The sequence below is a fragment of the Sapajus apella genome, unplaced genomic scaffold (genome assembly GCF_009761245.1).
Source record: "Sapajus apella isolate SASKATOON/1434 unplaced genomic scaffold, GSC_monkey_1.0 scaffold20, whole genome shotgun sequence".
Taxonomy (NCBI): domain Eukaryota; kingdom Metazoa; phylum Chordata; class Mammalia; order Primates; family Cebidae; genus Sapajus; species Sapajus apella.
The window spans coordinates 27,875,981-27,901,162 of NW_022436960.1; the positions used below are offsets into that span (position 1 = coordinate 27,875,981).

General features: G+C 44.5%; 3 protein-coding genes across 23 annotated transcripts in view; 2 read left to right on the top strand and 1 right to left on the bottom strand.

Moving 5' to 3' along the window:
* ZC2HC1C (zinc finger C2HC-type containing 1C) overlaps nt 1-10,917 on the bottom strand; it is a 47,242-nt gene extending 36,325 nt beyond the window's left edge. For 6 of the 10 annotated variants that reach the window (XR_004271776.1, XR_004271777.1, XM_032287817.1 and 3 more), the window contains exon 1: nt 3,020-4,463. Coding sequence is in view for 8 of the 10 variants with exons in the window: in XM_032287817.1 (XP_032143708.1) it covers nt 3,020-4,351 (1,332 nt within the window). In the remaining 2 variants the exon portion in view is untranslated. Of the gene's footprint in view, nt 1-3,019; nt 4,464-5,480; nt 5,638-10,906 lie in introns of those variants that run through there. The other 4 variants (XM_032287816.1, XM_032287815.1, XM_032287821.1 and 1 more) reach the window with 4 other exon arrangements.
* Nucleotides 5,746-22,026, top strand: ACYP1 (acylphosphatase 1). Of its 4 annotated transcripts, XM_032287824.1 has the most exons (4): nt 13,039-13,117; nt 13,267-13,396; nt 13,478-13,569; nt 21,621-22,026. In XM_032287824.1, the coding sequence occupies exons 3-4, from the start codon at nt 13,486-13,488 to the stop codon at nt 21,834-21,836; spliced, it is 300 nt and encodes a 99-aa protein (XP_032143715.1). In that variant the 5' UTR covers nt 13,039-13,117; nt 13,267-13,396; nt 13,478-13,485; the 3' UTR covers nt 21,837-22,026. The 4 variants fall into 4 exon arrangements, with proteins under 4 accessions (XP_032143713.1, XP_032143714.1, XP_032143716.1 ...); XM_032287822.1 differs by lacking the exons at nt 13,039-13,117; nt 13,267-13,396 and adding an exon at nt 5,746-6,016 and having other exon boundaries at nt 21,621-22,024; XM_032287823.1 differs by lacking the exon at nt 13,267-13,396 and having other exon boundaries at nt 13,007-13,117.
* A 1,726-nt stretch (nt 22,027-23,752) lies between these two features.
* MLH3 (mutL homolog 3) overlaps nt 23,753-25,182 on the top strand; it is a 33,070-nt gene continuing 31,640 nt past the window's right edge. For 6 of the 9 annotated variants that reach the window (XR_004271781.1, XM_032287828.1, XM_032287834.1 and 3 more), the window contains exon 1: nt 23,753-23,909. The gene's annotated coding sequence lies outside the window, so the exon portion shown is untranslated. The remainder of the gene's footprint in view (nt 23,910-25,182) is intronic. The other 3 variants (XM_032287832.1, XM_032287831.1, XM_032287830.1) reach the window with 3 other exon arrangements.

Genomic DNA, 25,182 nt, shown 5'->3' on the forward strand with positions numbered 1-25,182 from the left:
GCAACCTCCGCCTCCTGGGTTCAAGCAATTCTCCTGCCTCAGCCTCCTGAGCAGCTGGGACTACAGGCACACGCCACCATGCCCAGCTAATTTTTTGTAGTTTTAGTAGAGACGGTGTTTCACCATGTTGACCAGGATGGTCTCGATCTCTTGACCTTGTGATCCACCCGCCTCGGCCTCCCAAAGTGCTGGGATTACAGGCTTGAGCCACCGCGCCCAGCCTTACAACGGGACTTTTTAAATGCATACAAATACTATTAGATTTTTAAAAAAGAAAAAGAGGCCGGGCGCGGTGGCTCAAGCCTGTAATCCCAGCACTTTGGGAGGCCGAGGCGGGTGGATCACGAGGTCAAGAGATCGAGACCATCCTGGTCAACACGGTGAAACCCCGTCTCTACTAAAACTGTAAAAAATTAGCTGGGCATGGTGGCGCGTGCCTGTAATCCCAGCGACTCAGGAGGCTGGGGCAGGAGAATTGCCTGAACCCGGGAGGCGGAGGTTGCGGTGAGCCGAGATCGCGCCATTGCACTCCAGCCTGGGTAACAAGAGCGAAGCTCCGTCCCAAAAAAAAAAAAAAAAGACCCTTTGTAAAAGAGCAGATAAATAGCTCTTGGTGATCTGGCATTGTTAATGATGAATAGTAGGAAGAGAGATTTTATCAAAGGAAAAGAAAGGGTCCTTGGGGAAAGTTTCTTACTGAAACAGACAAGAAGGCAAGAGAGTGTTAGAGATGGTATCCCAGAACCTTTAAAAGAATTTGATTAGGGGAAAGTTCCTCAAGTGTATGAAATACTTTAGTAATTTACTTCTTATACTCTAATTCCTATGATTTTATTCCTCGTTGTACTGAAATTCTATTCAGTTAACACTTATTAAGCACAAAGCACAAAGATATGTTCCCTGTCCTTGAAAATGCTTATTAGTCCAGGAAAGAGATGGGGTATACGTCCACTGGAAGTTACGTGAAGATTAAAGGATACCAGGAAAATCACCTGTTCTTGAGTACTCCAGAGGAATGACAGGAAGGTACAACCACTCAGCTTCCAAAGGCACAGCACTGTGGAATAAGACTTGAGACATTACCGGGTGGTGTGGGTAGAGCTTAGTCTAGTTCCCTTCTGTCTTGGTGTCTTCAGTGTCACACATTCTGCCAAACTAGCTGCCATAAAGCTGGATCATCTGATCTTAGGAACCTAATTATTTTGCTTCACTGCACTGCAACTGTATTTACAAATTTAAGAAACATACGATGTTTTAGGCTCTGGTCAAAAATAAATCGCTATAGTGGGACAGAATGAATCCCCAGTGGATTATTGGGTTGAACAGAAAGAAAACAGGAAAAAACAGTAAGTGGCCATCATATTATTATCTGCAAGAGCAAAACGTTGATTTCTTTTTTGGAAACTAGATTTCAGGGAGATTGTCTCTGAACACAGATGGGACTTGCTTGTGATTTCCCCAAATTGTACTGAAAGAAAGAACTCTAACTGTAAACAATTTCTTCTAACAACCATCATATAAATGTGAGTTTTTAAAGGCTCCAGCAAATACACAGAAACTGTAAAGTGCTGATGGACAAGAGGTGCCAGCACAGCAGAGGGAGGGTTGGAAGGAAATGAAAGCAGAAAGACACTCTCTTATTTTTCTGGAATATTCGAACTAGATGGGCATCCGAGATCATATGGTCTACACTTCCCAAACTTCAATCATTTGCACTTTCACTTAATCCTTACAATTAATTAAGATTTTTCTGTAAGTTCATGATCCCTGGAAATCAGGGGCTTATATATATTGTCATATTTTCCTAATATAACACTAAATGACTAATAAATTTTTCTAATAAAACACTAAACACTAAGACTACTAAAACAAAGTTTGTCAGCTTGCCACACTTTGAGAAATACCTGTTTTATAAACCAAGTGGCACAGCCTTGACAGGTCATTCACTTATGAGACAATCTTCTCCAGATATGTTGTCCAAATGTGCCTATGAAGTTAGCCTAAATTTATCATGTAAGTATCGTGAAGCCCTTACTTTTTACACCCTGGTTTTTCTAAAGTGAGAAATAATTGGCAGGGGCATGGTTTGTAAGATAACCAGAAAGAAAGTCTGTTTTACCTTCAAGGTGTTTATACTCTAAATGGAGTGAAAAAGAATTCCAAACTTAGTTGTATTTCATCTATTACTCAGAAGCTATGTCAACACTGAGCTGATCTTTAAAAGAGTAGATAAAGCAATGTCACAGATCTTAGTCTTGGGAGGTGGCAGAATATATTGCAAAGAGTGAGGAGTTCTCTCCAGGTAACAAAAATGCTGCATTGTTTTCTTTTTGTGTCATTTAAATTTTCTACAGTAAACACTTATTACTTTTATAATCCAAAGGACACAAATTCTAGGTCTAGATTTTTTAGTCATTCCAACCGAGAATTATATGCTGACCCTGCCACTTAAAGCTCTTTGCGACCTCAAGCAACTCAGCCTATCCAAGTCTTGATTTTTGCATTGATACATACAATGAGAGACAATGAGAGAATCACATGAAAAGCTCCCATCACAATGCTGGCAAACAGTAGTCATCAAGAAATGTTAATTTTAGACGTCAATTCTTCCTACAGGACACAAGAATTTTCCTTAAAGAAAACTGATGATGCCGGGCGCGGTGGCTCAAGCCTGTAATCCCAGCACTTTGGGAGGCCGAGGCGGGTGGATCACGAGGTCAAGAGATCAAGACCATCCTGGTCAACATGGTGAAACCCCGTCTCTACTAAAAATACAAAAAATTAGCTGAGCATGGTGGTGCGTGCCTGTAATCCCAGCTACTCAGGAGGCTGAGGCAGGAGAATTGCCTGAACCCAGGAGGCAGAGGTTGCGGTGAGCCGAGATCGCGCCATTGCACTCCAGCCTGGGTAACAAGAGTGAAACTCCGTCTCAAAAAAAAAAAAAAAAAAAGAAAAAAATTGATGATAAAACAACAACCCCCAACCCCACACCAAGTCACATCCATAAGGCTCTTGTTACCTTGGCTGAAGCTGGCCGCTTCCAGTTCAAGTACTGCTCTAGTTCTGTGCCCTTAGCCCGGGCCCTGGAGGAGTCAAACACTTTCCTCTTGGACTCCCGCATCCTGCTGCAGACGGCGGAGTGTCTCTCCAGCCTGAGCAAGAGGAACTTGCGCCCACAGTGGCTGCACTCGCCCAGTTGTGGCTCTTCAACGGAGCCGCGGGAACCTGAGGGGTCTGGTGCCGTGGACAGGCTGGAATTTCTGGCGGATCCCTGCAAAGAACCGCCTGGCGTTTCTGAAGGTGGAGAGAACTTCTCCACCGACGGCTCTGAGACTCGGTCCCGAATTTTGTTATTGCTTGCCACCAGCCTTTCCCTTTTGAGCCTCTGGATTCTATAATCAGAGAGCTGGAATGGACTCGAATTTGGTTGAGACCATCCCCAAGCTTCATCCCGTCTCCTGTCTCTACCGAATTCTTCCTCAAACTCAGAGTCTGGGGAGAAGATAGGTTTGTACGTGGCGTTGCTATTATCACCTTTAACTCTTCTCCTGGGTAGTATAATTTTCTGTAGCTCTCTGTTTTCATTTTCCTTGGCCTGTTCCTTTTGCTTCTGGATCCTTCTGAGTTCCTCCTCTGTCTTCTTCAGCTTTCCCCTCAGAAGAATCTGCTTCCTCCGGATTTCCTCCTCTAAGTTCTCCCCTGCAGCTTCCAGTCTTCGGATCTGCACGCGCTCAGTCCTCTCGAAGTTTACCGCGGCCCTCTCCTCCTGCACCACAGCAGGAGCAGTACCAAGCACAGAAAAGTTGACCTGGCCCCTCACACCAGGGTTGCTGGATGAAAACTCTCTCAGCTCAGGGGGCCTTGGGTAGACATTCTGATCCCCATCCGTGCCAGCCTCACTCATACTGCCCGACTTCCGATGGACCACAGGTTTCAGTGGGTACGCCCGGTCCACCCCAACTCGTTTCTTTGTAAAGGGGATAAAGTCCTGGTTATTGGCTTTGGGATACCAGGATTGAGGGCATGACGAGTAAAACGAACACTTTCCTTGGCCCTGGGAATCACTTCCTGGATCTTGCTGGCTGATTCCAGTACAGTGGGGATAGGAGTAGCTCCGCGCTTTTGTGTGGGTGTTCCATTTGGGGTGAGGGTAGACTTTATTCAGCGTCAACTCTTTGTTGCTCAAAAGCTTCTTCTGGAAACTGTTACTCAGGTGCCCCTTCAGGGACTGCTGGGAAGAGTCACCTTGTTCGTTAGAGTCTTGCTTCGTTGAGTGGGGCCCTGGAGCTTCTGTTGCATTATGTGGGAGCATAACGCCCACAGGATGTGAGGCCAACTGGAGACCAGCCATTCAGGGCTGATGCCTATGGGAGATTTAAACCAGATACATGGGAAGAGTTTGTCTGAGATTCACTCTTGGCTGCTAGAGCAAACTATTTCTACATTTGCCCTGCCCACATTTCCTGAAACTTTTTTTTTTTTTTTTTTGAGACGGAGTTTCGCCCTTGTTACCCAGGCTGGAGTGCAATGGCGCGATCTCGGCTCACCGCAACCTCCGCCTCCTGGGTTCAGGCAATTCTCCTGCCTCAGCCTCCTGAGTAGCTGGGATTACAGGCATGCGCCACCATGCCCAGCTAATTTTTTGTATTTTTAGTAGAGACGGGGTTTCGCCTTGTTGACCAGGATGGTCTTGATCTCTTGACCTCGTGATCCACCCGCCTCGGCCTCCCAAAGTGCTGGGATTACAGGCGTGAGCCACCGCGCCCGGCCCTTCCTGAAACTTTTCTAGGGACAATGGTGCTCGATCTGCCAAAGTTTCCCTTCAGTAAGCATTCGGTGAGTGATGATAATGCATAAGACACTGTGTTAGGCCCTGAGGATAGAAAAACGAAGGTGCCACAGGTGTTCCTGCTACCTGGCTTTCTTTCCTCCAGCACCAGCCTCTGCCACGCACAGTATACTCTATAGTAGGTGGAAAAAGCATCGGATGCAAAGTCAGGACTTAGGCTTGTAACAGGACCAGCGACTTCTGCCTTGCTGGGCCCCGTTTCTTCACCTGTAAATTGAAGGGTTCCCTCCGAGTCCAGCCTCACCATTTTACAGGTGAGAAAGCTGTGCCCCAGAGGTACTGACTGGCACAAAGAGCTCTCAGGTCTTCCCGCCTGTTGGAACTGCGCTTGATTCCAAAGAGCACAGAGCCTGCTAGGGCCTGGAGCAGGTGCCTGGCTGGCAAATCCTCATCCCAGGAGTCCCTGTGGCGCATACAGTAAAAGTTTTGTAACCTGAGCGTTGAGGCCACCTGACCTGGCTGCGGCCAGTTTTAGATCCCGAAGGCCGAAGTCACGTTCTGTCCCGAAGGGTCAACTGGGTCGCCCCCACTGCGGACTCCGCCTTTGGGGACAAGCCCTCTCGCTCTCCTGCCCTTCGGGCCCTTGGGAGGTGGAGATGCTAACCCCAAGTCTCCCCGCCCTTCTGCGTACCTCAGGCCCTTGGGCACAGCTCCTGCTCAGGGTAAACCCCAGGCCCCAGTTTCCCAGATCTGACCTCCCCCTCGACCGACGGCCGCGCAGGCGCTCTCAGCTGGGCTCTGTTATTCCCGGTGCCTGGAGACGGAGTCACGGGCGCGCCGAGCCCCGCCCCTCGCCGCGAACTCCCCGGGGAGGCGCGCGCAGGCGCCGTGCACCAGCGACCCCGGGCGGCTGGGGGTTGGGGTGCGGTCAGCCCGGGCGTCACTTGACCCAGTGTCGGTTCAACTCTGCAGCTCGGTCCAGCCCTGCCCTCGGGGAACAGGGGAGGGGCGGGAGAGTCTTTCTGGGGCTCCATCAAAGAAGAACTTGTACTTTACTGAGAACGATGCTCCCAGACCCTGGGGCGTGCCCTTCTCGGGCAAAGGGCGGAGGCCCTGGCTGCGCCCCCGCGCGTTTCCGCCGCAGGATGCCGGCGTCCGCCAGCCTGGCGGGAGCGGGGCTGCTGCTGGCCTTTCTCGGCGCGCTCGGCTGCGCTGGGCGGGCCCCAGGTATGGCTGCACGCGCGCGCTCCCTGCTTGTCCTCGCCAAGGCTTTGGAACTTGCAGTCAACGTTTTTGCTACGCAGTATCTTTCCGGGGTAGCTTTTGTGGCCAATCTAATTATTTTGATATTATAATGTTTTACTCTCACGCGGTAACTCTGGCCGTCTCTACTTAGGGCCCAGGAATGACTCAGCCAAATGTAATGATAATAAAAGTTAACTACCAGATCGAAAATAACCTGGTTTCAACACTAAATGATACTCTGTAACTTGTTGACATCAAAAGAAGGTTTATTTTTCTTCTTCGCTTCGGTTCATTTGTGTAAACCGTTTGGAACAGGCAGTTCACTTTTTCCCTGTAACTGCTCAATTCATGCACATGGAAAATAATGTAGACAGCAGTCAACAGTGTTAATACTTCAGCATGTCACATTACAGCTGTTACATGTTACAAAGAAATTCCTTGGTGGACCCACCAGGTCAGTCCTGTTTTTGTTTTTGTTTTTGTTTTTAATTCTTCGTTATCATCCCTAGTTGACTCCACCGCCTCTCCATGCAACTTCAGACATTCCCCACTCAGGGTCCCAATTATCAACCCCCACAGCTGCCCTCGGCAGAATTTACCAGCTTGTCTGTCTGTCTCTCTCCCTCTCTCTCTCTCTCCTGTCTCTCTCCTCTCTAACACACTCTCTCTCTCTCTCTCCTGTCTCTCTCTCTTTCCCTCTCCTTCCCTCTCCTCTATGAGAAAGAAGGGCCACTTTCTTTCCATGAGTTCTCCGCCTCCCGGGTTCAAGAGATTCTCCTTCCTCAGCCTCCTGAGTAGCTGGGACTATAGGCACAGGTCAGCAAGCCCGGCTAATTTTTGTATTTTTAGTAGAGATGGGGTTCACCATGTTGGGCAGAATGGTCTCAGTCTCTTGACTTCATGATCCACCCGCCTTGGCCTTCCAAAGTGCTGGGATTACAGGCGGGAGCCACCATGCCCAGCCCCGAATCAGTTTTTTTCAGTACCCTCCAGGAATTGACTTTGTCACTTTACCCCTGCATTTTTTAATTATTATTTTTATTTTTTTTTATTTTTGACTCAAAGTTCTGCTGAATACCCCTGCATTTAGTTCTTGTTTTTGTTTTTTGGGGTTTTTTTGTTTGTTTGTTTTTGAGACAGAGTCTCGCTCTGTTGCCCAGGCTGGAGTATAATAGCACTATCTGGGCTCACTGCAACTTCTGCCTCCCCGGTTCAAGTGATTCTCCTGCCTCAGCCTTCCACTCGGGGACTACAGGCATGTGCCACCATGCCCAGCTTTTTTTTTTTTTTTTGTATTTTTAGTAGAGACACGGTTTCACCATATTGGCCAGGATGGTCTCGATCTCTTGACCTTGTGATCTGCCCACCTCAGCCTCCCAAAGTGCTGGGATTACAGGTGTGAGCCACTGCACCTGGCCTTTTTTGTTGTTTTCTGGTTTTTTGTTTGTTTGCTTGTTTTGGTTTGGTTGTTTGTTTGTTTTGAGACAGAATCTTGCCCTGTTGCCGGTTTGGACCAACAGGCCTGTGGCCCTTCTTTCTCATAGAGGAAAGGGAAGGAGAGGGAAAGAGAGAGAGAGACAGGCTGGAGTGCAGTGGTGCAATCTTGGCTCACTGTACCCTCTGCCTCTTGAGTTCAAGTGATTCTCCTGCCTCAGCCTCCTGAGCTAGTATTACAGGTGTCTGCCATTATGTTTTGAATAATTTTTTTCTATTTTTTTTGAGAGGGGGTTTCACCATGTTGGCCAGGCCGGTCTTGAACTCCTGACCTCAGGTGATCTACCTGCCTTGGCCTCCCAGAAGTGCTGGGATTACCAGTATGAGCCACTGCGCCCATTCTTTGTTTTTGAGACGGGGTCTCACTCTGTCACCCAGGCTGGAGTGCAGTGACACAATCACGGCTCACTGCAGCCTCAACTTCCACGGCTCAAGCAATCTTCCCACCTCAGCCTCAGGAGTAGCTGGAACTATAGGTGTGTGCCCCCCACACCCAGCTAACTTTTTTTTTTTTTTTTTTCTGTAGAGACAGGGTCTCCCTTTGTTACCCAGCCTGGACTCCAACATCCGGAGTTAAGAGATCCTCCCGCCTCAGTCTCACAAGGTACTGAGATTACAGATGTGAGCTACAGCACCCTGCCTGCATCTTACTAACTTCAAATTGTACCTCTCCATAAACTCCATCTCTTTGGTTTTAAAAGATACTCAACTTTCCCCTCCAAAACAAACTTTACTTCCCTTGACCTAACTTTCATTTTACAGTCTCATTCATTTCTCCTCTTCTCCCCACAAGACTTCTTAATGGGAATCTCCACATTTGCTGCCCCCATATCCTCATCTCCCCCTCATTGTCCAGCTCACTGGGGCCTGGCTTCTACTTTCTCCACTTTATTTAACTACAGAGCTACCAGTGACCTTCCAAAGACAAAAGCTTCATTTCTTCATCCTACTCATGTGACATTATTGATTTTCCACCCACTTAGAACGCTCTTCTCAGTTGCTCCTGTGCCCTCTTGGTTTCTTCTTTCATGTCCTTGCTCCATTTTCTTCCAAGTCTCTGGCATATAATATCTTTTCCCCATCTGCCCCCTAAGTTTAAGTGTGTTCTGAAGCCCTCAGATTTCTTATATATGTAGTTCCAGACATTCTTTTCTTTAAAGATTTCAACCAAATGCTGAAATTTCAGGTTTCACCTGTGTTTAAATGACAGCCAACTTAGCTTTAGTCTTTCTCATAAGTTACAGACTCAAATTTAGGACTGTTCATTTGACACCTCCACAAGATTGTGCCTCAGGAACCTCAAATTCTGTATGATAACATAAACTCATGATCCTCTCCCTTTCTCAGATCGGCTTCTCCAGTGTGCCTGTTCATGCCCACAGCATCAGTCTTCCATGCTTCCCTCTTTGTTGCCTCTTCCTTATATTCTTTTTTTGTTTGTTTATTTTGAGACTGAGTTTTGCTATTGTTGCCCAGGCTGGAGTGTGATGGCACGATCTCGGCGCACCGCAACCTCCGCCCCTGGGTTGAAGTGATTCTCCTGCCTCACCCTCCTGGGTAGCTGGGATTACAGGCATGCACCACCACACCCAGCTAATTTTGTATTTTTAGTAGAGATGGGGTTTCTCCATATTGGTCAGGCTGGTCTTGAACTCCCAACCTCAGGTGATCCACCTGCCTTGGACTCCCAAAGTGCTGGGATTACAGGCAAGGGCCACTGCGCCTGACCATTGCCTCTTCCTTCTAACTGATCACAGGTTTTATTGAGTTTACTGTTTTAAAAAATTTGAGACAGTCTTGCTCTTGTCACCCAGGCTGGGGTGCAGTGGCACGATCTCAGCTCTCTGCAGCCTCTGCCTCTCAGGTTCAAGCGATCCTCCTGCCTCAGCCTCCCTGGTAGCTGGGACTACAGATGCATGCCACCACGCCTGGCTAATTTTTGTATTTTTAGTAGAAATGGGGTTTCACCATGTTGGCCAGGCTGGTCTTGACCTCAGGTGATCCACCCATCTCAGCCTCCCAAAGCGCTGAGATTACATGCTTGAGCCACTGTGCCCAGCCTATTCATTTACTTCTGCAACGTCTCTCATATATGACTCTTCCTTTACATTTCTGCTGCCCTAAGTGAGTTTTTCTTCACTTCTCCTTGGGATGGCATGGCTCTCCTAACTTCTCTTCTTGCCTTCAATATCTGCTCTTCAAACCCATCGTTCATGCTGCTGCCAGAATAATTATCCTAAATATTTCTTCCCCCTGAGCTTTATTAAGATATAATTGACAAGTGCAAATTATATCTATATTTGCAGTTTACAAAGTGATGATTTGATACATGTATGCTTTGTGCAGTGATTAAATCAAGCTAATTACTAAATATTTCTAACCCTATCATTTCCCTCCCCAGTGGCTTCTTCTCTACCTAGAGAATAAAGTTGAAATGCATGATTTAGCATGGCATTTCTACCTCCCAGATTAGGCCCAGCCTACCTTTTCAGTCTTGCCTCCCCTTAATAAGCCCCGGGGTCCAACCCAGTGAGTCTCAACCCTGGCTGCGTATTAAGACTACTTGGAGGCCAGGCGCGGTGGCTCAAGCCTGTAATCCCAGCACTTTGGGAGGCCGAGGCGGGTGGATCACGAGGTCAAGAGATCGAGACCATCCTGGTCAACATGGTGAAACCCCGTCTCTACTAAAAAAATACAAAAAATTAGCTGGGCATGGTGGCACGTGCCTGTAGTCCCAGCTACCAAGGAGGCTGAGGCAGGAGAATTGCCTGAACCCAGGAGGCGGAGGTTGTGGTGAGCCGAGATCGCGCCATTGCACTCCAGCCTGGGTAACAAGAGCAAAACTCCGTCTCAAAAAAAAAAAAAAGACTACTTGGAAAGCAATATCTAGGGGTGAGGCCTGAGCATTAATTATTATTATTATTATTTGAGTTGGAGTCTCCCTCTGTCGCCCAGGCTGGAGTACAATGGTGTGATCTTGGTTCACTACAACCTCTGCCTCCAGGTTCAAGCAATTCTTCTGCTTCAGCCTCCTGAGTAGCTGGGATTACAGGTGTGTGCCACCACTCCTGGCTAATTTTTGTATTTTTAGTAGAGATGCAGTTTCACCAGGTTGGTCAGGCTGGTCTCGAACTCTTGACTTTGTGATCTGTCCGCCTCAGCCTCCCAAAGTGCTTGGATGACAGGCGTGAGCCACCGCACCCAGACGAGCATTAATATTTTTTAAAGATTCCCCAAAGATCCTAATGCACAAGCAGGGTAGTGAACCTCTGGTCTAGCCACAACTGACTACTTGTACTTCTTCATCTCCATGGTTCTACCTTACTCTAAGCTCCATGGACTGAGAGCTGGTAGAGCATGTCATTCATGGGAGTTGACTCTGGACTGACTCTCTGGAACTACATCCCAGCTCCATCACTTACTGGCTGTGTGACCTTGGATTAAATGATGTATCCTCCAAGAACCCTTTCCCAATCTTCCCAGTCAGAATTCATTTCTTTGCTTGTTCGTAATATTCTCTGTTCTTGTTATAGCACAGAGCTGGTTCCTGATGAGCTCTCATTGGATTTTCCTGGAATTAAATTACCATGTCGTACATTTTATTGTCATTACTTGCATGCATATATACCCCTTACACTAAGTTAAAAACTCTTTGAGGGCAAAGATTATATATAATTCATCTTTGTATATCTTAGAGTGCCCCATACATATTAGACACTCAGTAGGTTTTGAATGCTATAGAGACACTTTTTTTTTTCTTGAGACAGAGTCTTGCTCTGTCACCCAGGCTAGAGTGCAGTGGCATGATCTCAGCTCACTGCAACCTCTGTCTCCCTCGTTCAAGGAATTCCCTGCTTCAGCCTCCTCGTAGCTGGGATTACAGGTGCCCGCCACCACACCCGGCTAATTTTTGTATTTTCAATAGAGATGGGGTCTCACCATCTTAGTCAGGCTGGTCTTGAACTCCTGACCTCATGATCCACACACCTTGGCCTCCCAACGTGCTTGGATTACAGGCATGAGCCACCGTGCCCAGCTGAGAAACTATTTTTTAAATGAATTTTAGAGAAAGAAATACCATCAGCCAGATACTCTGTTTAGAGTTATTTTCAGATATTGCCAAGCACAATATTCAATCCAGCTTGTCCACCACCAACCCTCCACCTCCCAACACTAACGTTTTATGATTCTCTAGGATATGGATCCTCACTCTGTAGCAGGAAACTAGCAGATTGATGAATTTCCATGGCTACCATCACAAATCCATCTCTCATTGCCAAGTCTGCCAACCTGGCATATTCATGTAAGGAGTCTTATGTTATGAAGGGGTGTAGTGTATACAAGCAATCCACAAAGGTCCAATAAACACCACAGTTTTTTTTTCCACACATATTATGAATCATAAGGGTAGCTGGATTCAAATGTCTACACATCAACTCTATTTTAATCGTCTTCATCCAAATCCCCTGACAATTCCCTTTTCCCAAAATAAATTCGTGTCGTTTGGCCATTTGACTGATTCGACTGTAACTCTGGAGCCATGAGTTATTTTGCTTGTGCTCTTACTTTGTTTAGTTATTTGTTCAAGCATTATTTGACATTTTCATAGTAAGGGAGACCAGTGGGCAGTTTCCAGAAGCCCAGAAGGAGAAATAACCTCCACTGGGACCTCCTGTGCACTTATGTCCCTGTATCCCCTATTCCAGATTAGTTATGACCCAAAATTTAAGGAGAACTGAATGAAAAGGACAGAAAGGTTACATGTATCCTACTCAACCTATTTATAATGTTTATATTTATTTATTTATTTATTTGAAACAGAGTCTTGCTCTATCACCCAGGCTGGAGTGCAGTGGGGCAATTTTGTCTCACTGTAGCCTTCACCTCCCAGGTTCAAACGATTCTCCTGCCTCAGTCTCCCAAGTAGCTGGGATTACAGGCACCCACCACTACACCCAGTCAATTTTTGTATTTGTGGTAGAAATGGGGTTTCACCATGTTGGCCAGGCTGGTCTCGAACTCCTGACCTGAAGTGACCTGCCCCCGTCAGCCTCTCAAAATGCTGGGATTACAAGCTATTTATGGTATTTAATGTACACTGTTTGTCTCTCACTTCCAGAATTAAGCTCCTCCAAGACAGGGATCCTGTTTTGTTTACTAACGTTTGCCAGGTCACCTAGAACAGGTGCCTGGCACACAGTAGCTGTCAGTCGGTATTTAACTGAATGTATCCCAATGTACTTCTTCGTCTATGCCTTTTTCCCCATTAGAAAATAAGAAGAGGGGTGCGCTTGGTGAATGAAATTGGATGAGGGCAAGATGTGTGGAGGCCCAGCCGAGATCCTGGACAGATCCCCAACCCAAAGCTTTTTGGGTTGCCGAGCAACCGCGTCCTGAAGTTCCCATCTTCTGGGCGGGCTCGGGCCGATGCGCCGTCTCTGATTGGTCGTGCGGAGGTGATGGGCATGAGAGATAGCGAAGGGGCAGCTGCACACTAAACTTCCGGGCGCGGAGGTTTGCGCGCCTTGGTGAGCCGTTGGCGTGGTGGTCCCTGTGTGATCCCGGCGGCCGGTGGGGAGGACAAGAAGGGTGAGCCGGGAGGGGTCCCCGGAGTGTGCCTGTCAGGTCGATTAGCACCAAAATGTTAATCGCAGGGGATTCTGGGGGTTAGTAGCTGGGGATTCTGGTAGGGAGAGAGCGGGAGCCGGCATGGATGTCAGGAGGTCGTTGGTTAGCAGGTGATTTCCCCAGAAGAGGCTTCAGCCGGCAGCTGCGAACCGAAGCTTCCTCTCCCGGCGTCTGGCTCCTCCTTCACACACGCCTTATCACATCCGCTCACAGCGACTCGCAGTGGTTAAGGACGGACAGGTGTGGGTGTGGCCCTTTCTGACTCAGGCTTGCGGGTCCTGGAATAGTCCTTCACTCTTCTGCTTTCCTGGTTTCTGACAGGTTTGAGCATGGCAGAAGGAGACACCCTGATATCAGTGGATTATGAAGTTTTTGGGAAGGTCCAAGGGGTGTTTTTCCGCAAGTATACTCAGGTATGTGGCCTGCAGGCTTTGGGGACGTAACCTAGGTTGCGAGCATGGAAACAAGGGACATGTTCCTGACAACTGTGAACTGGAAGCCGCTCGCTGTTTGGTAGCTGCATGGCAAAGAGGGAGTTTGCGGAGCAATGAGTAGAAAATGCTGTGCAATCGGTAAAACGTGGTGTAAATTGAAGATCATCCTGCTGTTATTACTGGTCTTTTTCTAACAGTGGTGCCTGAGCATCTAGACACACGTATTAATGAGCTTCTCTCTTCCAAGGGGAATAGAGGGTGTTCCCAGTTCTCGCTGTTGTGGCATCATCAAACCAAGTCAGATTTCTTAGAGGAAGGCTAACATTGACCGAAGAGATGGCATTTAGATGACCTGATGGCATTTTTATAACTTACGTAAATGCTTCCTCTGTAGCTGCTGCACTTTCTTCAGACCTTTCTCCAAGTTTCCCTCAATTCTCCACTTAATTGCTTTCTATTCTTTTTTGGTTTTGAAAGAACATTTACCTTTTCTAGCTGATGTCTTTCTTATTAAAAACTCTTAACCCATTCCAGAATAGGGGATCTGAATGTGGAGCCTGGTATTCTTACTAGAGCAATAAGGGAGTATTTGAGGGGATGGACAAAGTGTTGGCAGCCTCTACCTCTGCTTTAGTGTGGCTAATCTTCCCTCAACAGGCACACACAAATGCAAGCTCGTTTCCTCTGCCTTCTACAGGTATTGGCTACTGCTTTCCCGGTATGTCTCTAACCCCACAGATAATGAGTTAGAACTGCAGGACTTCTTATGTGTCTCATTCCTGGGACTGTGGTACTTAAAATTCAAATTCTAACCTGAATCTTTGAAATATGAGTGTGAATTGTCAATACCTCTTTTTCTCTTTTTTTTTCTGGAGTATGGTGGCACAGTCACAGCTCATTGCAGCCTCAACCTCCCAGGCTCAAATGATCCTCCTTCCTCAGCCTTCCAAGTAGTTGGGACCACAGCTGCATGCTGCCACACCCAGGTTTTTTTTTTTTTTTTTAAATAGAGAGTTATGTTGGCCAGGCTGGTCTCAAACTCCTGACCTCAGGTAATCCACCTGCCTCAGCCTCCCAAAGTACTCGGATTATAGGCGTGAGCCACCATGCTTATTCTAAATATTTAATATAAATGGAATCATTCAAATGTGTCCTTTTTTGTGTGACTGGCTCCTTTCACTTAACATATTGTTTTCAAGGTTTATCTACAGTGTAGCATGTATTAGTATTCCATTCCTTTTCATGGTTGAATAATATCCCATTATATGGATATACCACATTGTTTTATCCATTCATCAGTTGATGGAAGTTTGAGTTTCTGATTTCTGGCCATTATGAATAATAATGCTGTGAACACATAAGCACATATTTTTGTGTAGACGTTTTCAGTTCCATTGATTATGTAAATACTAGTAGATTGCTGGGTCATATGGTAACTTTATGTTTAACTTTTTGAGGAATTGCCAAACTTTTCCAAAGTAGCTATACAATTTTATGTTATCACTGGCAATGTGTGAGAATTCCAGTTTGTCCACATCCTTGCCAACAGTGGTTACTGTCTTTTATGTTAGCCATCCTAGTGGGTATGAGGTAATATCTCATTGCGGTTGTTTGTTTTTCAGGTATTAATACATTTAAAAGGATTTGATATCCTGGTCAACATGGTGAAACCCTGTCTCTACTAAAAAAATACAAAAAATTAGCTGGGCATGGTGGCATGTGCCTGTAACCCCAGCTACGTGGGAGGCTGAGGCAGGAGAGTTGCCTGAACCCAGGAGGCGGAGGTTGCGGTGAGCCGAGATGGCGCCATTGCACTCCAGCCTGGGTAACAAGAGCAAAACTCCATCCCCCACCAAAAAAACAAAAAAAACAAAAACAAAAACAAAAGGATTTGAGTCATATAAGAAATGTCCTCCAACTACAGTGGAAGTAAACCACATAAAAAAATAAAAAAGATAACTGGAAAATCCCTAAATATATGGAAACCATATAGCACACTTATTTCTAAAATTGTGGTAGAATACATAAAACACAGAAATTACTGTTTTAACCATTTTTAAATGTACAATTCAATGGCCTTAAGTACATTCACATTGTTTTTTTACATCTACAGAATGCTTTTCATCTTGTAAAAGTGAACCTCTGTATTCATTAAACACTAACTCTCCATTTTCTCCTTCTTCCAAGCCCTTGACAGTCATAAATCTACATTCTATTAATTCTAGTTACCTAGAATTAATAGTAGAGTAGAGGTAACTACTCTAGTTACCTCATATGAGTGGAATTTGACAGAATTTGTCCTTTTGTGGCTGGCTTATTTCACTTAGCATAATATCCTCAAGGTTCATTCGTGTTATATCATGAAAGTAAAAACAATTTCCTTTCTTTGTAAGGCTGAATAATATCCTGTTGTACGTGTATACTTTTGGGGTGGTTTTGATTTGCCTTCCTAATGACTAATGATGTTGAGCATCTTTTCATTTTCTTATTGGCATATTTTATGTCTTCTTTGGAGAAATGTCCATTCAAATCTTTTTCCCCATTTTTAGTTATTTGCCTTCTTATTTTTGAGTTGTAAGAATGTTTTTGGCTGGGCGCGGTGGCTCACGCCTGTAATCCCAGCACTTTGGGAGGCCAAGGTGGGTGGATCACCTGAGGTCAGGAGTTCAAGACCAGCCCGGCCATCATGGAGAAACCCCATATTTAAAAAAAAAAAAAAAAAAAAGAATGTTTTTATTCTGGATACTAGTCCCTTAACAGATACATGATTTACAAATATTTTTCCCATTTTGTGGGTTGTCTTTTTACTTTCATGACAGTGTCTATGACAAGTTTTTACTTTTGATGAAGTCAAATTTATCTGTTCTTTTTTTTGCTTGTACTTTTAGTGTTATATCTAAGAAATCTTTGCCTAATCCAAGGTCATGAATGTTCATGCCTGTGCTTTTTTGTTTGTTTGTTTTGCTTTTGTTTTTTGTAGCAACTAGGTTTCACCATGTTGCCCAGGCTCGTCCTGACCTCAAGTAATTTGCCCACCTTAGCCTCTCAAAGTGCTCGGATTACAGGTGTGAGCCACTATACCCAGCTGTCATGCCTGTGTTTTCTTCAAAGTTTCATAGTTTACACTCTTAGATTGAGGTCTTTGTTCCAGTTTGAGTTATTTTTTATGTGATGTGAGTAGGAAATCCAGCTTTATTCCTCTTTTGCATATGAATATCCAGTTGTCCCAGCACCATTTGTTGAAATGAGTATTATTTCCCACATTCATTTGTCACGGCACCTTTTTCAAAAATCAACATAATGTAAGGGTTTATTTCTGGACTCTCAGTACTATTCCATTCATCTGTATGCTGTCTGCTGTAGGTTTGTTTCCTTCAAATCTCATGTTGAAATTTGATCCCCAGTGTTGAAGGTGGGGCATAATGGGAGGTGTTTGAGTCATGGGGGCAGGTCCCTCATGAGTAGATTAATGCCCTTCCTGGGGGGTGGAACGGTCAATGAGTTCTCACTCAATTAGTTCCCTCAAGAACTAGTTAAAAAGAGTCTGGTACCTTACCCCTTCCCACCCTTGCCTCCCTTCCTCTTTAACCGCATGATCTCTGCACATGCAGAATCCCCTTTGCCTTCCGCCATGAGTGGAAACAGCCTAAGGCCCTCACCCGATGCCAGTGATAGTCCTATGCTTGTACAGTCTACAGAATCATGAGCCAAATAAACCTCTTTTCTTTATAAATTACCCAGCCTTACCTACATAGTTCTTTATAGCAACATGAAACAGACTAAGCCATTATCCTTATGCCAATACCATACTGTCTCAGTTACTGCAGTTTTGTAGTAAGTTTTGAAATTGGGAAGTATGAATCCTTCAAGTTTGTTTTTCCTTTTCAAGATCATTTTTAGCTATCTTGGGTCCCTTATGTTTCCGTGTAAATTTTAGTAACAGTTTTTCAATTTCTACAAAAGCACTGGCATTTTCATAGAGATTGAGTTGAATTTGTAGATCAATTGGGGAGTATTATCATCTTAACGATATTAAGTCTTCCAGTCCATCAATAAGGAATATCTTTCCATTTATTTTCTTTAATTTCTTTCAAGAATGTTTTGTAGCTTTCCGTATATGACTTGCAATTCTTTTGTTAAATTTATTCCTAGACACTTCATCTTTTTGATGCCATTATAAATGGAATTGTTTCCTTAATTTCATTTTTTAGGTTTTCATTGCTAGTGTATAGAAATACAATTGATTTTTGTACAACAGTCTTATATCCTACAACCTTGTGAACTGTTTATTAGCTCTAATATGTGCCTGTGTATGTTCCGTAGGACTTTTTGTATACAAGATATGTCATCTGTAAGTAGAGGTAGTTTTACTTTTTCCTTTTCAGTCTGAATGACTTTTCTTTTTCTCTGCTGTAGATAGACCCTCAAGTATAACACTGGGTAGAGTAGTAACAGCAGACATCTTTGTCTTGTTCCTGATCTTAATGGGAATGTTCTCAGTCTTTCACCACTAAGTATGATGTTAGCAGTGGGTTTTTCATAGATCTAGTTTGTTGAGTATTTTTATTATAAAAGAGGTATTGGTTTTTGTCAAATGATTTTTTTGCCATCTATTAAGATGATCATATAGCTTTTGTTTTATTAATATGGTATATTAAATTGATTACTTCTTGTGTATTGAACCAACCTTGTATTTTTGAAAGAAATCCTAACTTGTCATGGTGTACAATTCTTTTTATATGTTGCTGGATTTGGTTTGCTTGTATTTTGCTGACAATTTTTGCATCTCTGTTCATAAGAGTATGGTTTTTTGGTTGCTTTTTCTTGTGACAGCTTTAGTTTTTTGGGGGGTTATTTCTTTTTTCTTTTACTTCGGGCTTTTTTTTTCCTCCTTATTTTTTATCTTTATTTTTTAGCTTTGGTTTTAGTATGAGATGCTGACTTAATAGGATGTATTGGGAGGTGTTTCTTCTTTTTTTTAATGCTTAATTCTTGTTTTGGATCCTCTTCTATTTTTTGGGGAAAGTTTGTGAAGGGTTGGTAAAGGATTTTTTTTTTTTGAGACGGAGTCTTGCTCTGTCACCAGGCTGTAGTGCAGTGCCACGATCTTAGCTTACTACAACCTCTGCCTTCAGGGTTCAAGCGATTCTCCTGCCTCAGCCTCTCGAGCAGCTGGGACTACAGGCGTGTGCCACCATGCCCAGCTAAATTTTATATTTTTAGTAGAGATGAGGTTTCACCATGTTGGCCAGGATGGTCTTGATTTCCTGACCTCATGATCCGCCCGACTCGGCCTCCCAAAGTGCTGGGATTACAGGCGTCAGCCACTGAGCCCAGCCTGAGGATTGTTTTTTAAACATTTAGTAGAATTTAGCCATCTGGTCCTGGGCTTTTCTTTGTGGGAAGTTTTTTGATTAAAAATTCAATCTCTTTACTTGATATAGGTTTATTCAGGCTTTCCGTTTCTTCTTGATTCAGTTTTGGTTGTTTGTCTTTCTAGATACTAGTTTTCTTTCATCCAAGTTAATCTAATTTGTTGGCATATAATTGTTCATAGAATTCCCTCATATCCTTTTTATCTTTGTAAGGTTGGTGATAATGTCTTCTCTTTTATTTCTGATTTTATTTATTTATTTATTTTTTTTGAGACGGAGTTTCACTCATGTTACCCAGGCTGGAGTGCAATGGCGCCATCTCAGCTCACCGCAACCTCCGCCTCCTGGGTTCAGGCAATTCTCCTGCCTCAGCCTCCTGAGTAGCTGGGATTACAGGCACGCACCACCATGCCCAGCTGATGTTTTGTATTTTTAGTAGAGACGGGGTTTCACCACGTTGACCAGGATGGTCTCGATCTCTTGACCTCGTGATCCACCCGCCTCGGCCTCCCAAAGTGCTGGGATTACAGGCTTGAGCCACCGCGCCCGGCCAAGAGTTCAGATAAATCACATTGCAAATTTTTAAAGATTTACTTGACTATTACAACCTCCTGTTTAAAACTGCACATTTTTATAGCTATTTACTATTTAAGATAACTCTTAAGAACTAGAGATAGTCAGCTCCCCTAGGTTAATTTGAAGCAGAAGAGGGCAGCTGTTATACCAAGTCAGTTGGATGTGGAATCTTACTGAAAATTAATTCCCAGCAGTCTTCTTTTATGCTATCATCTTTGGCACTTAGCAGTTCATCGGATAGGTATCTTCTATTTTTCTTTATTCCTTGATTTCCTCTGTATCCATCAAACCGTTATTTATTTGATTGGAGTCTATTTTGTTCATTAAGCAAACATGTCTTTGCTTTGAACTTGTCTTTGATTTGACAGATACTTCAATTCCTCATCAAACATTTTTTTTTGCTATGTATAACGTTTTCTTTGGCCACCTCCGGCAGTTTCCCACATTGACAAGATTACTGCTCTGGCATTTTGACATGCAATCATGTTAACTCCTATTTTCTTTTGTAATCCAACACCTTCTAATAGATAGATTACTTTAACAATCAATGACTTAATATTCTAATCATAAATTTATACAAGGCCGGGCGCGGTGGCTCAAGCCTGTAATCCCAGCACTTTGGGAGGCCGAGGCGGGTGGATCACGAGGTCAAGAGATCGAGACCATCCTGGTCAACATGGTGAAACCCCGTCTCTACTAAAAATACAAAAAATTAGCTGGCCATGGTGATGCGTGCCTGTAATCCCAGCTACTCAGGAGGCTGAGGCAGGAGAATTGCCTGAACCCAGGAGACGGAGGTTGCGGTGAGCCGAGATGGCGCCATTGCACTCCAGCCTGGGTAACATGAGTAAACCCCCTCCTCAAAAAAAAAAAAAAAAAAAAATTTATACAAAAATAAAATTACCTCCAAAACATTGCTACCTTTCCTAAACATTCAGTCTTGCCACAGTTTAATAAAAGGAAAGAACATTAAACAGGATAAGCCACCATAATGATCAGATGCTTTTCTTTTTTTTTTTTTTTTTTGAGAGACGGAGTTTCGCTCTTGTTACCCAGGCTGGAGTGCAATGGTGCGATCTCGGCTCACCGCAACCTCCGCCTCCTGGGTTCAGGCAATTCTCCTGCCTCAGCCTCCTGAGTAGCTGGGATTACAGGCACGCGCCACCATGCCCAGCTAATTTTTTGTATTTTTAGTAGAGACGGGGTTTCACCATGTTGACCAGGATGGTCTCGATCTCTTGACCTTGTGATCCACCCGCCGCTGCCTCCCAAAGTGCTGGGATTACAGGCTTGAGCCACCGTGCCCGGCGATCAGATGCTTTTCATAAGCCTAAAGGCATTGTGATTATTTAGATAGAAGAGAAGAAAGTCAAGTGAAAACCTGATAGTTACATAGTCTCATGGTTTGCTGTTGAGAGGCTGATTGCCAGCTGCTTTCCTTTTAGGAAAATAACAAAGTGGGCTTTGGATACAATATAAAGATGTTGGGTTAGACAGTTTCACTACAGTAAGAACAATGGGATGAGTTGCCCAGGAAATAACAAACAAATTAACCAAACATGTCTTTACTTTGAACTTGAAATACTTTCTAATGATCTTTGAAGATATAATGAACACTAATCTGGATTTGTTTAGGTGTGGTCCTGGTTAAAGGCAAGGGGAAGGATCAAATCACTTCATGCTTTTTCCATTTAACATACCCAATAGATTCTTGATTAGGGGAAGGGAAAATAAGCAAGATACAGTCCAGTATTCTAACAACAATCAGCCTTAGGGGATTATTTTAAAAGCATCTGTTTTGGACTTAAGTCTTTGGTACTTAACCAAATTGACTACACACTGAAAAATTCTAGTGCCTGGGTTTTATAGGGTAGAAGAAGGAGGACATGGAATCAAGTGGCCAACACTTCATGTGAAGATCAGCAATGAGATCCTTCCTGCTGTCTTTCAGTTTTGACTGTTCTGGGCAATATCAAATTAGTTTCAGTTGCTTGATTCTAGGCCAAGAGTCTGGCAACAGATGATAGTGTTTGTTTTCTTCAATCTCACTGGATCTCTGTCTCTTTTTTTCCCCCTTAGGCTGAGGGTAAAAAGCTGGGATTGGTAGGCTGGGTCCAGAACACTGACCAGGGCACAGTGCAAGGACAATTGCAAGGTCCCATCTCCAAGGTGCGTCATATGCAGGAATGGCTTGAAACAAGAGGAAGTCCCAAATCACACATCGACAAAGCAAACTTCAACAATGAGAAAGTCATCTTAAAGTTGGATTACTCAGACTTCCAAATTGTAAAATAATGGTCTCAATTTAAACATCTCAGTGGTTTGGTTTTTATTGTTAATAGAGATAGAACTATTGTGTGTTAATATTAGCATTAGTCAATAAGTTATTTTAATGACAGATATTTGAATGTTATTATATTACCTGTGTGATGGAAGGATTACAACTGTACACAAATCTAATCAATAAAAATGTTAGAACCTTCTGCTTAGAGTACTTTTAAAAATCTTCAGTGAACTTCCTTGTGGGCGAAATAAGAGGTATTTATTCAGTAAACATTTGTGGGAAGAGGATTTTGAGGTAATTTAAAGAGGTCTGAAAGAAAAAAGTTATGTTGGCTGGGCTTGTAATCTCAGCACTTTGGGAGGCCAAGGTGGGCAGATCACCTGAGGTCGGGAGTTTGAGACCAGCCTGACCAACATGGAGAAACCCCATCTCTACTAAAAATACAAAATTAGCTGGGTGTGGTGGCGCATGCTTGTAATCCTAACTAACTTGGGAGGCTGAGGCAGGAGAATCACTTGAACCTGGGAGGCGGAGGTTGGGGTGAGCCAAGATCATGCCATTGCACTCTAGCCTGGGTGACAATAGTGAAACTCCATCTCAAAAAAAAAAGGAAAAGAAAAGAGAAAAAGTTATGTTACTTTGATTCATTTCTTTAAATGGTTTCCATGAAATTATCTTCAAGAAATTGCATGCCTAATAAGAACAAATATTGCAAGTTCAATTTGTTAGCTGCTCATATGATGTTTTAGATGAATTACTTTTAGTTTCCTGGAACTTCTGCTGTTGTTTCTTTTCTCTGGATAAGGAATTCACATAAAGTTATGTTGTGGGCTGAACTGTGTCCCTGCCAAATTCATATGTTAAAGTCCCAATCCCCAGTACCTCAGAAAGTGACTATTTGGACACAGGGTGGTTAAAGAGCTGAAGGTTAAATGAGGCTGTGAGGGTGGGCCCTAGTCCAATCTGACTGATGTCCTTAGAATATATTGGACATAGACACGTGTGCAAAATGAAAGATCCTGTGAAAATGGCCGTCTACAAGCCAAGGAGGGTCTTAGAAGAAATAATTGCTGCCAATACCTTGATCTCAGACTTCTCTTCAGAACTAAGACGAAATAAACTGCTGCTTAAGCTACTCAGTCTGAGGTACTTTGTTATGGCAGCCTTAGCAATAGTAATAAGCATAAGCAATTATCAGTATTTTACTTAATCAGCCCTAGAATATTGATTGGTTGAGTTTGGTTCACCACTAAACGAGCATATATCAAATGCTTACTGGCTCTGACAAATTTGTTATAAATTTAATAGGGGAAGTGAAAATGAGCAAGATACAGTCCAGCATTCTAACAACAATCAGCCACTTTAAATTCTCAATGAAAACGAGATAGCCAAATCTAAGGATTGGTTAACAATTCCAGAACACTATTCTCACAGCATTTTCAGAGTTCTGCTCTTCTTTAGTTATGAAAGAAGCTGTGGTGGCATTGGGGAGATGTCAAGGCAGTGAAGAGAGTCTTGGTGTTGTCATCTGTAAATTAAGGGTTGAGCTAGACAGTTTCTGAGCCTTTTCCAGTTCCAAATGCTGTAATTCTAAGATGGAAGGCTCTGGAATATTCATTTATTCAGTACCTACCATAGGTCAGGCACTGTTCTTGGTCACTGGGATACAGCAGTAAGCAAAATAGACAAAATCCTTACCTTCACCTAGGTTACATTCTAGGGAGAGAAGACTCCACAAACACATCAAATATATATTGAATTAAGCCGTAGTAAGAGCAAAGGTGAAAATGACAAAAAAGGAAAGGGGAAAAAACACAAAAACAAAAGTAAAAGTTACTGCATAATCTTTCACACCATGCCAAAAGGGATAAGGATTGAGAATCGTAGGTACCGTTCACTAAACCCTGCGATGCGGATCCTCGGCCGGAACACCTGGCGCGCATGTGCACTGGCGTGTCGCGGCCTGGCGCGCCCTCTGAAGCGCATGCTCGTGGGCTCGTACGTGCACGAGCCTGAAGACCCAAGGTGCGCGCGTCAGCGTCCGAGGCGGTTGGCGTTTGGGCGTTGGTTAAGCGGGACTCGAGGTGACTCTGGGGGAAGCACGCGACGAAAAGATGATTCCGGGAGCTCTTGTAACACCAGAAGAACGCTGGTGACGGCTGCGTGCAGCTTTTGGAGCCGGATGCGCAAGGGCCCGGGAGGCCCGGCGGCCTGGCGGCGGGGCGGGCCCAGTGTGGGGACACGGATGGGGCAGGCTAGGGAGGGGCTGGGCCTGGCTGGAAGGCGGCACTGCCTGGGGCTCGGCCCGCGCGGCGCTCCCAGGTCCCTGGGCCATGGATCTGGGCCCAGGCGTCCCGTCCGTCCCAGGCGCTGGGAGACGTCATCAGGAAATCGTTGGGCTTACATTAATCGGAATACTTATTAAACGTTTACCCCTCACTTGCTGCCGGCTACAAAGTGCATTAGTTTAGAAAGCAGCAGAAGTTCTGCAGTTAGAGCCCTAATTTTCCCGAGTTTGGAAAACCAGCCCCACCTACACGGGTCTCTGGAGAAGAGGGGGGTACCTTTAATGCCACTAGAATCTTAGGGTTTGCTTTTTGTTTTTTGCTTTTGTTTTTTTACTTGCAGGAAAACTTAAAATCAAGTTCAGGCAGCTCCATGCCATCATTATTATTGCCCAGGTAGTTTATGCCGATCTGTAAAGACCAAAAGAGTATTAATAATAATGACCTTCTGGCCGGGGCGCAGTGGCTCACACCTGTAATTCCAGCACTTTGGGAGGCCAAGGCGGGAGAATCACCTGAGCTCAGGAGTTCAAGACCAACCTGGCCAACATGGTGAAACCTCGTCTCTACATAAAAGACAAAAATTAGCCAGGCGTGGTGGTGGGCGCCTATAATCTCAGCTACTCGGGAGGTTGAGGCTGGAGGATTGCTTGACCCTGAGAGGCAGAGGCTGCAGTGAGCCGAGACTGTCATTGCACTCCAGCCTGGGTGACAGAGCGAGACCCAGTTTCAAAAAAAAAGAGGGCCGGGCGCGGTGGCTCACGCTTGTAATCCCAGCACTTTGGGAGGCCGAGGCGGGTGGATCACGAGGTCAAGAGATCGAGACCATCCTGGTCAACAAGGCGAAACCCCGTCTCTACTAAAAATACAAAAAATCAGCTGGGCATGGTGGCACGTGCCTGTAATCCCAGCTACTCAGGAGGCTGAGGCAGGAGAATTGCCTGAACCCAGGAGGTGGAGGTTGCGGTGAGCCGAGATCGCGCCATTGCACTCCAGCCTGGGTAACAAGAGCGAAACTCCGTCTCCAAAAAAAAAAAAAAAAAAAAAAAAAAAAAAAAAAAAAAAAAAAAAA

Bases quoted from the DNA above. Each gene is read 5' to 3' on its own strand.
- ACYP1 (XM_032287822.1), top strand. From the start codon at position 5,854: ATGCTCCCAGACCCTGGGGCGTGCCCTTCTCGGGCAAAGGGCGGAGGC. The intron at 6,017-13,477 runs GTATGGCTGCAC...GGTTTCTGACAG, and splicing joins CTGCGCTGGGCGGGCCCCAG to GTTTGAGCATGGCAGAAGGA. The intron at 13,570-21,620 runs GTATGTGGCCTG...TTTCCCCCTTAG, and splicing joins TTTTCCGCAAGTATACTCAG to GCTGAGGGTAAAAAGCTGGG.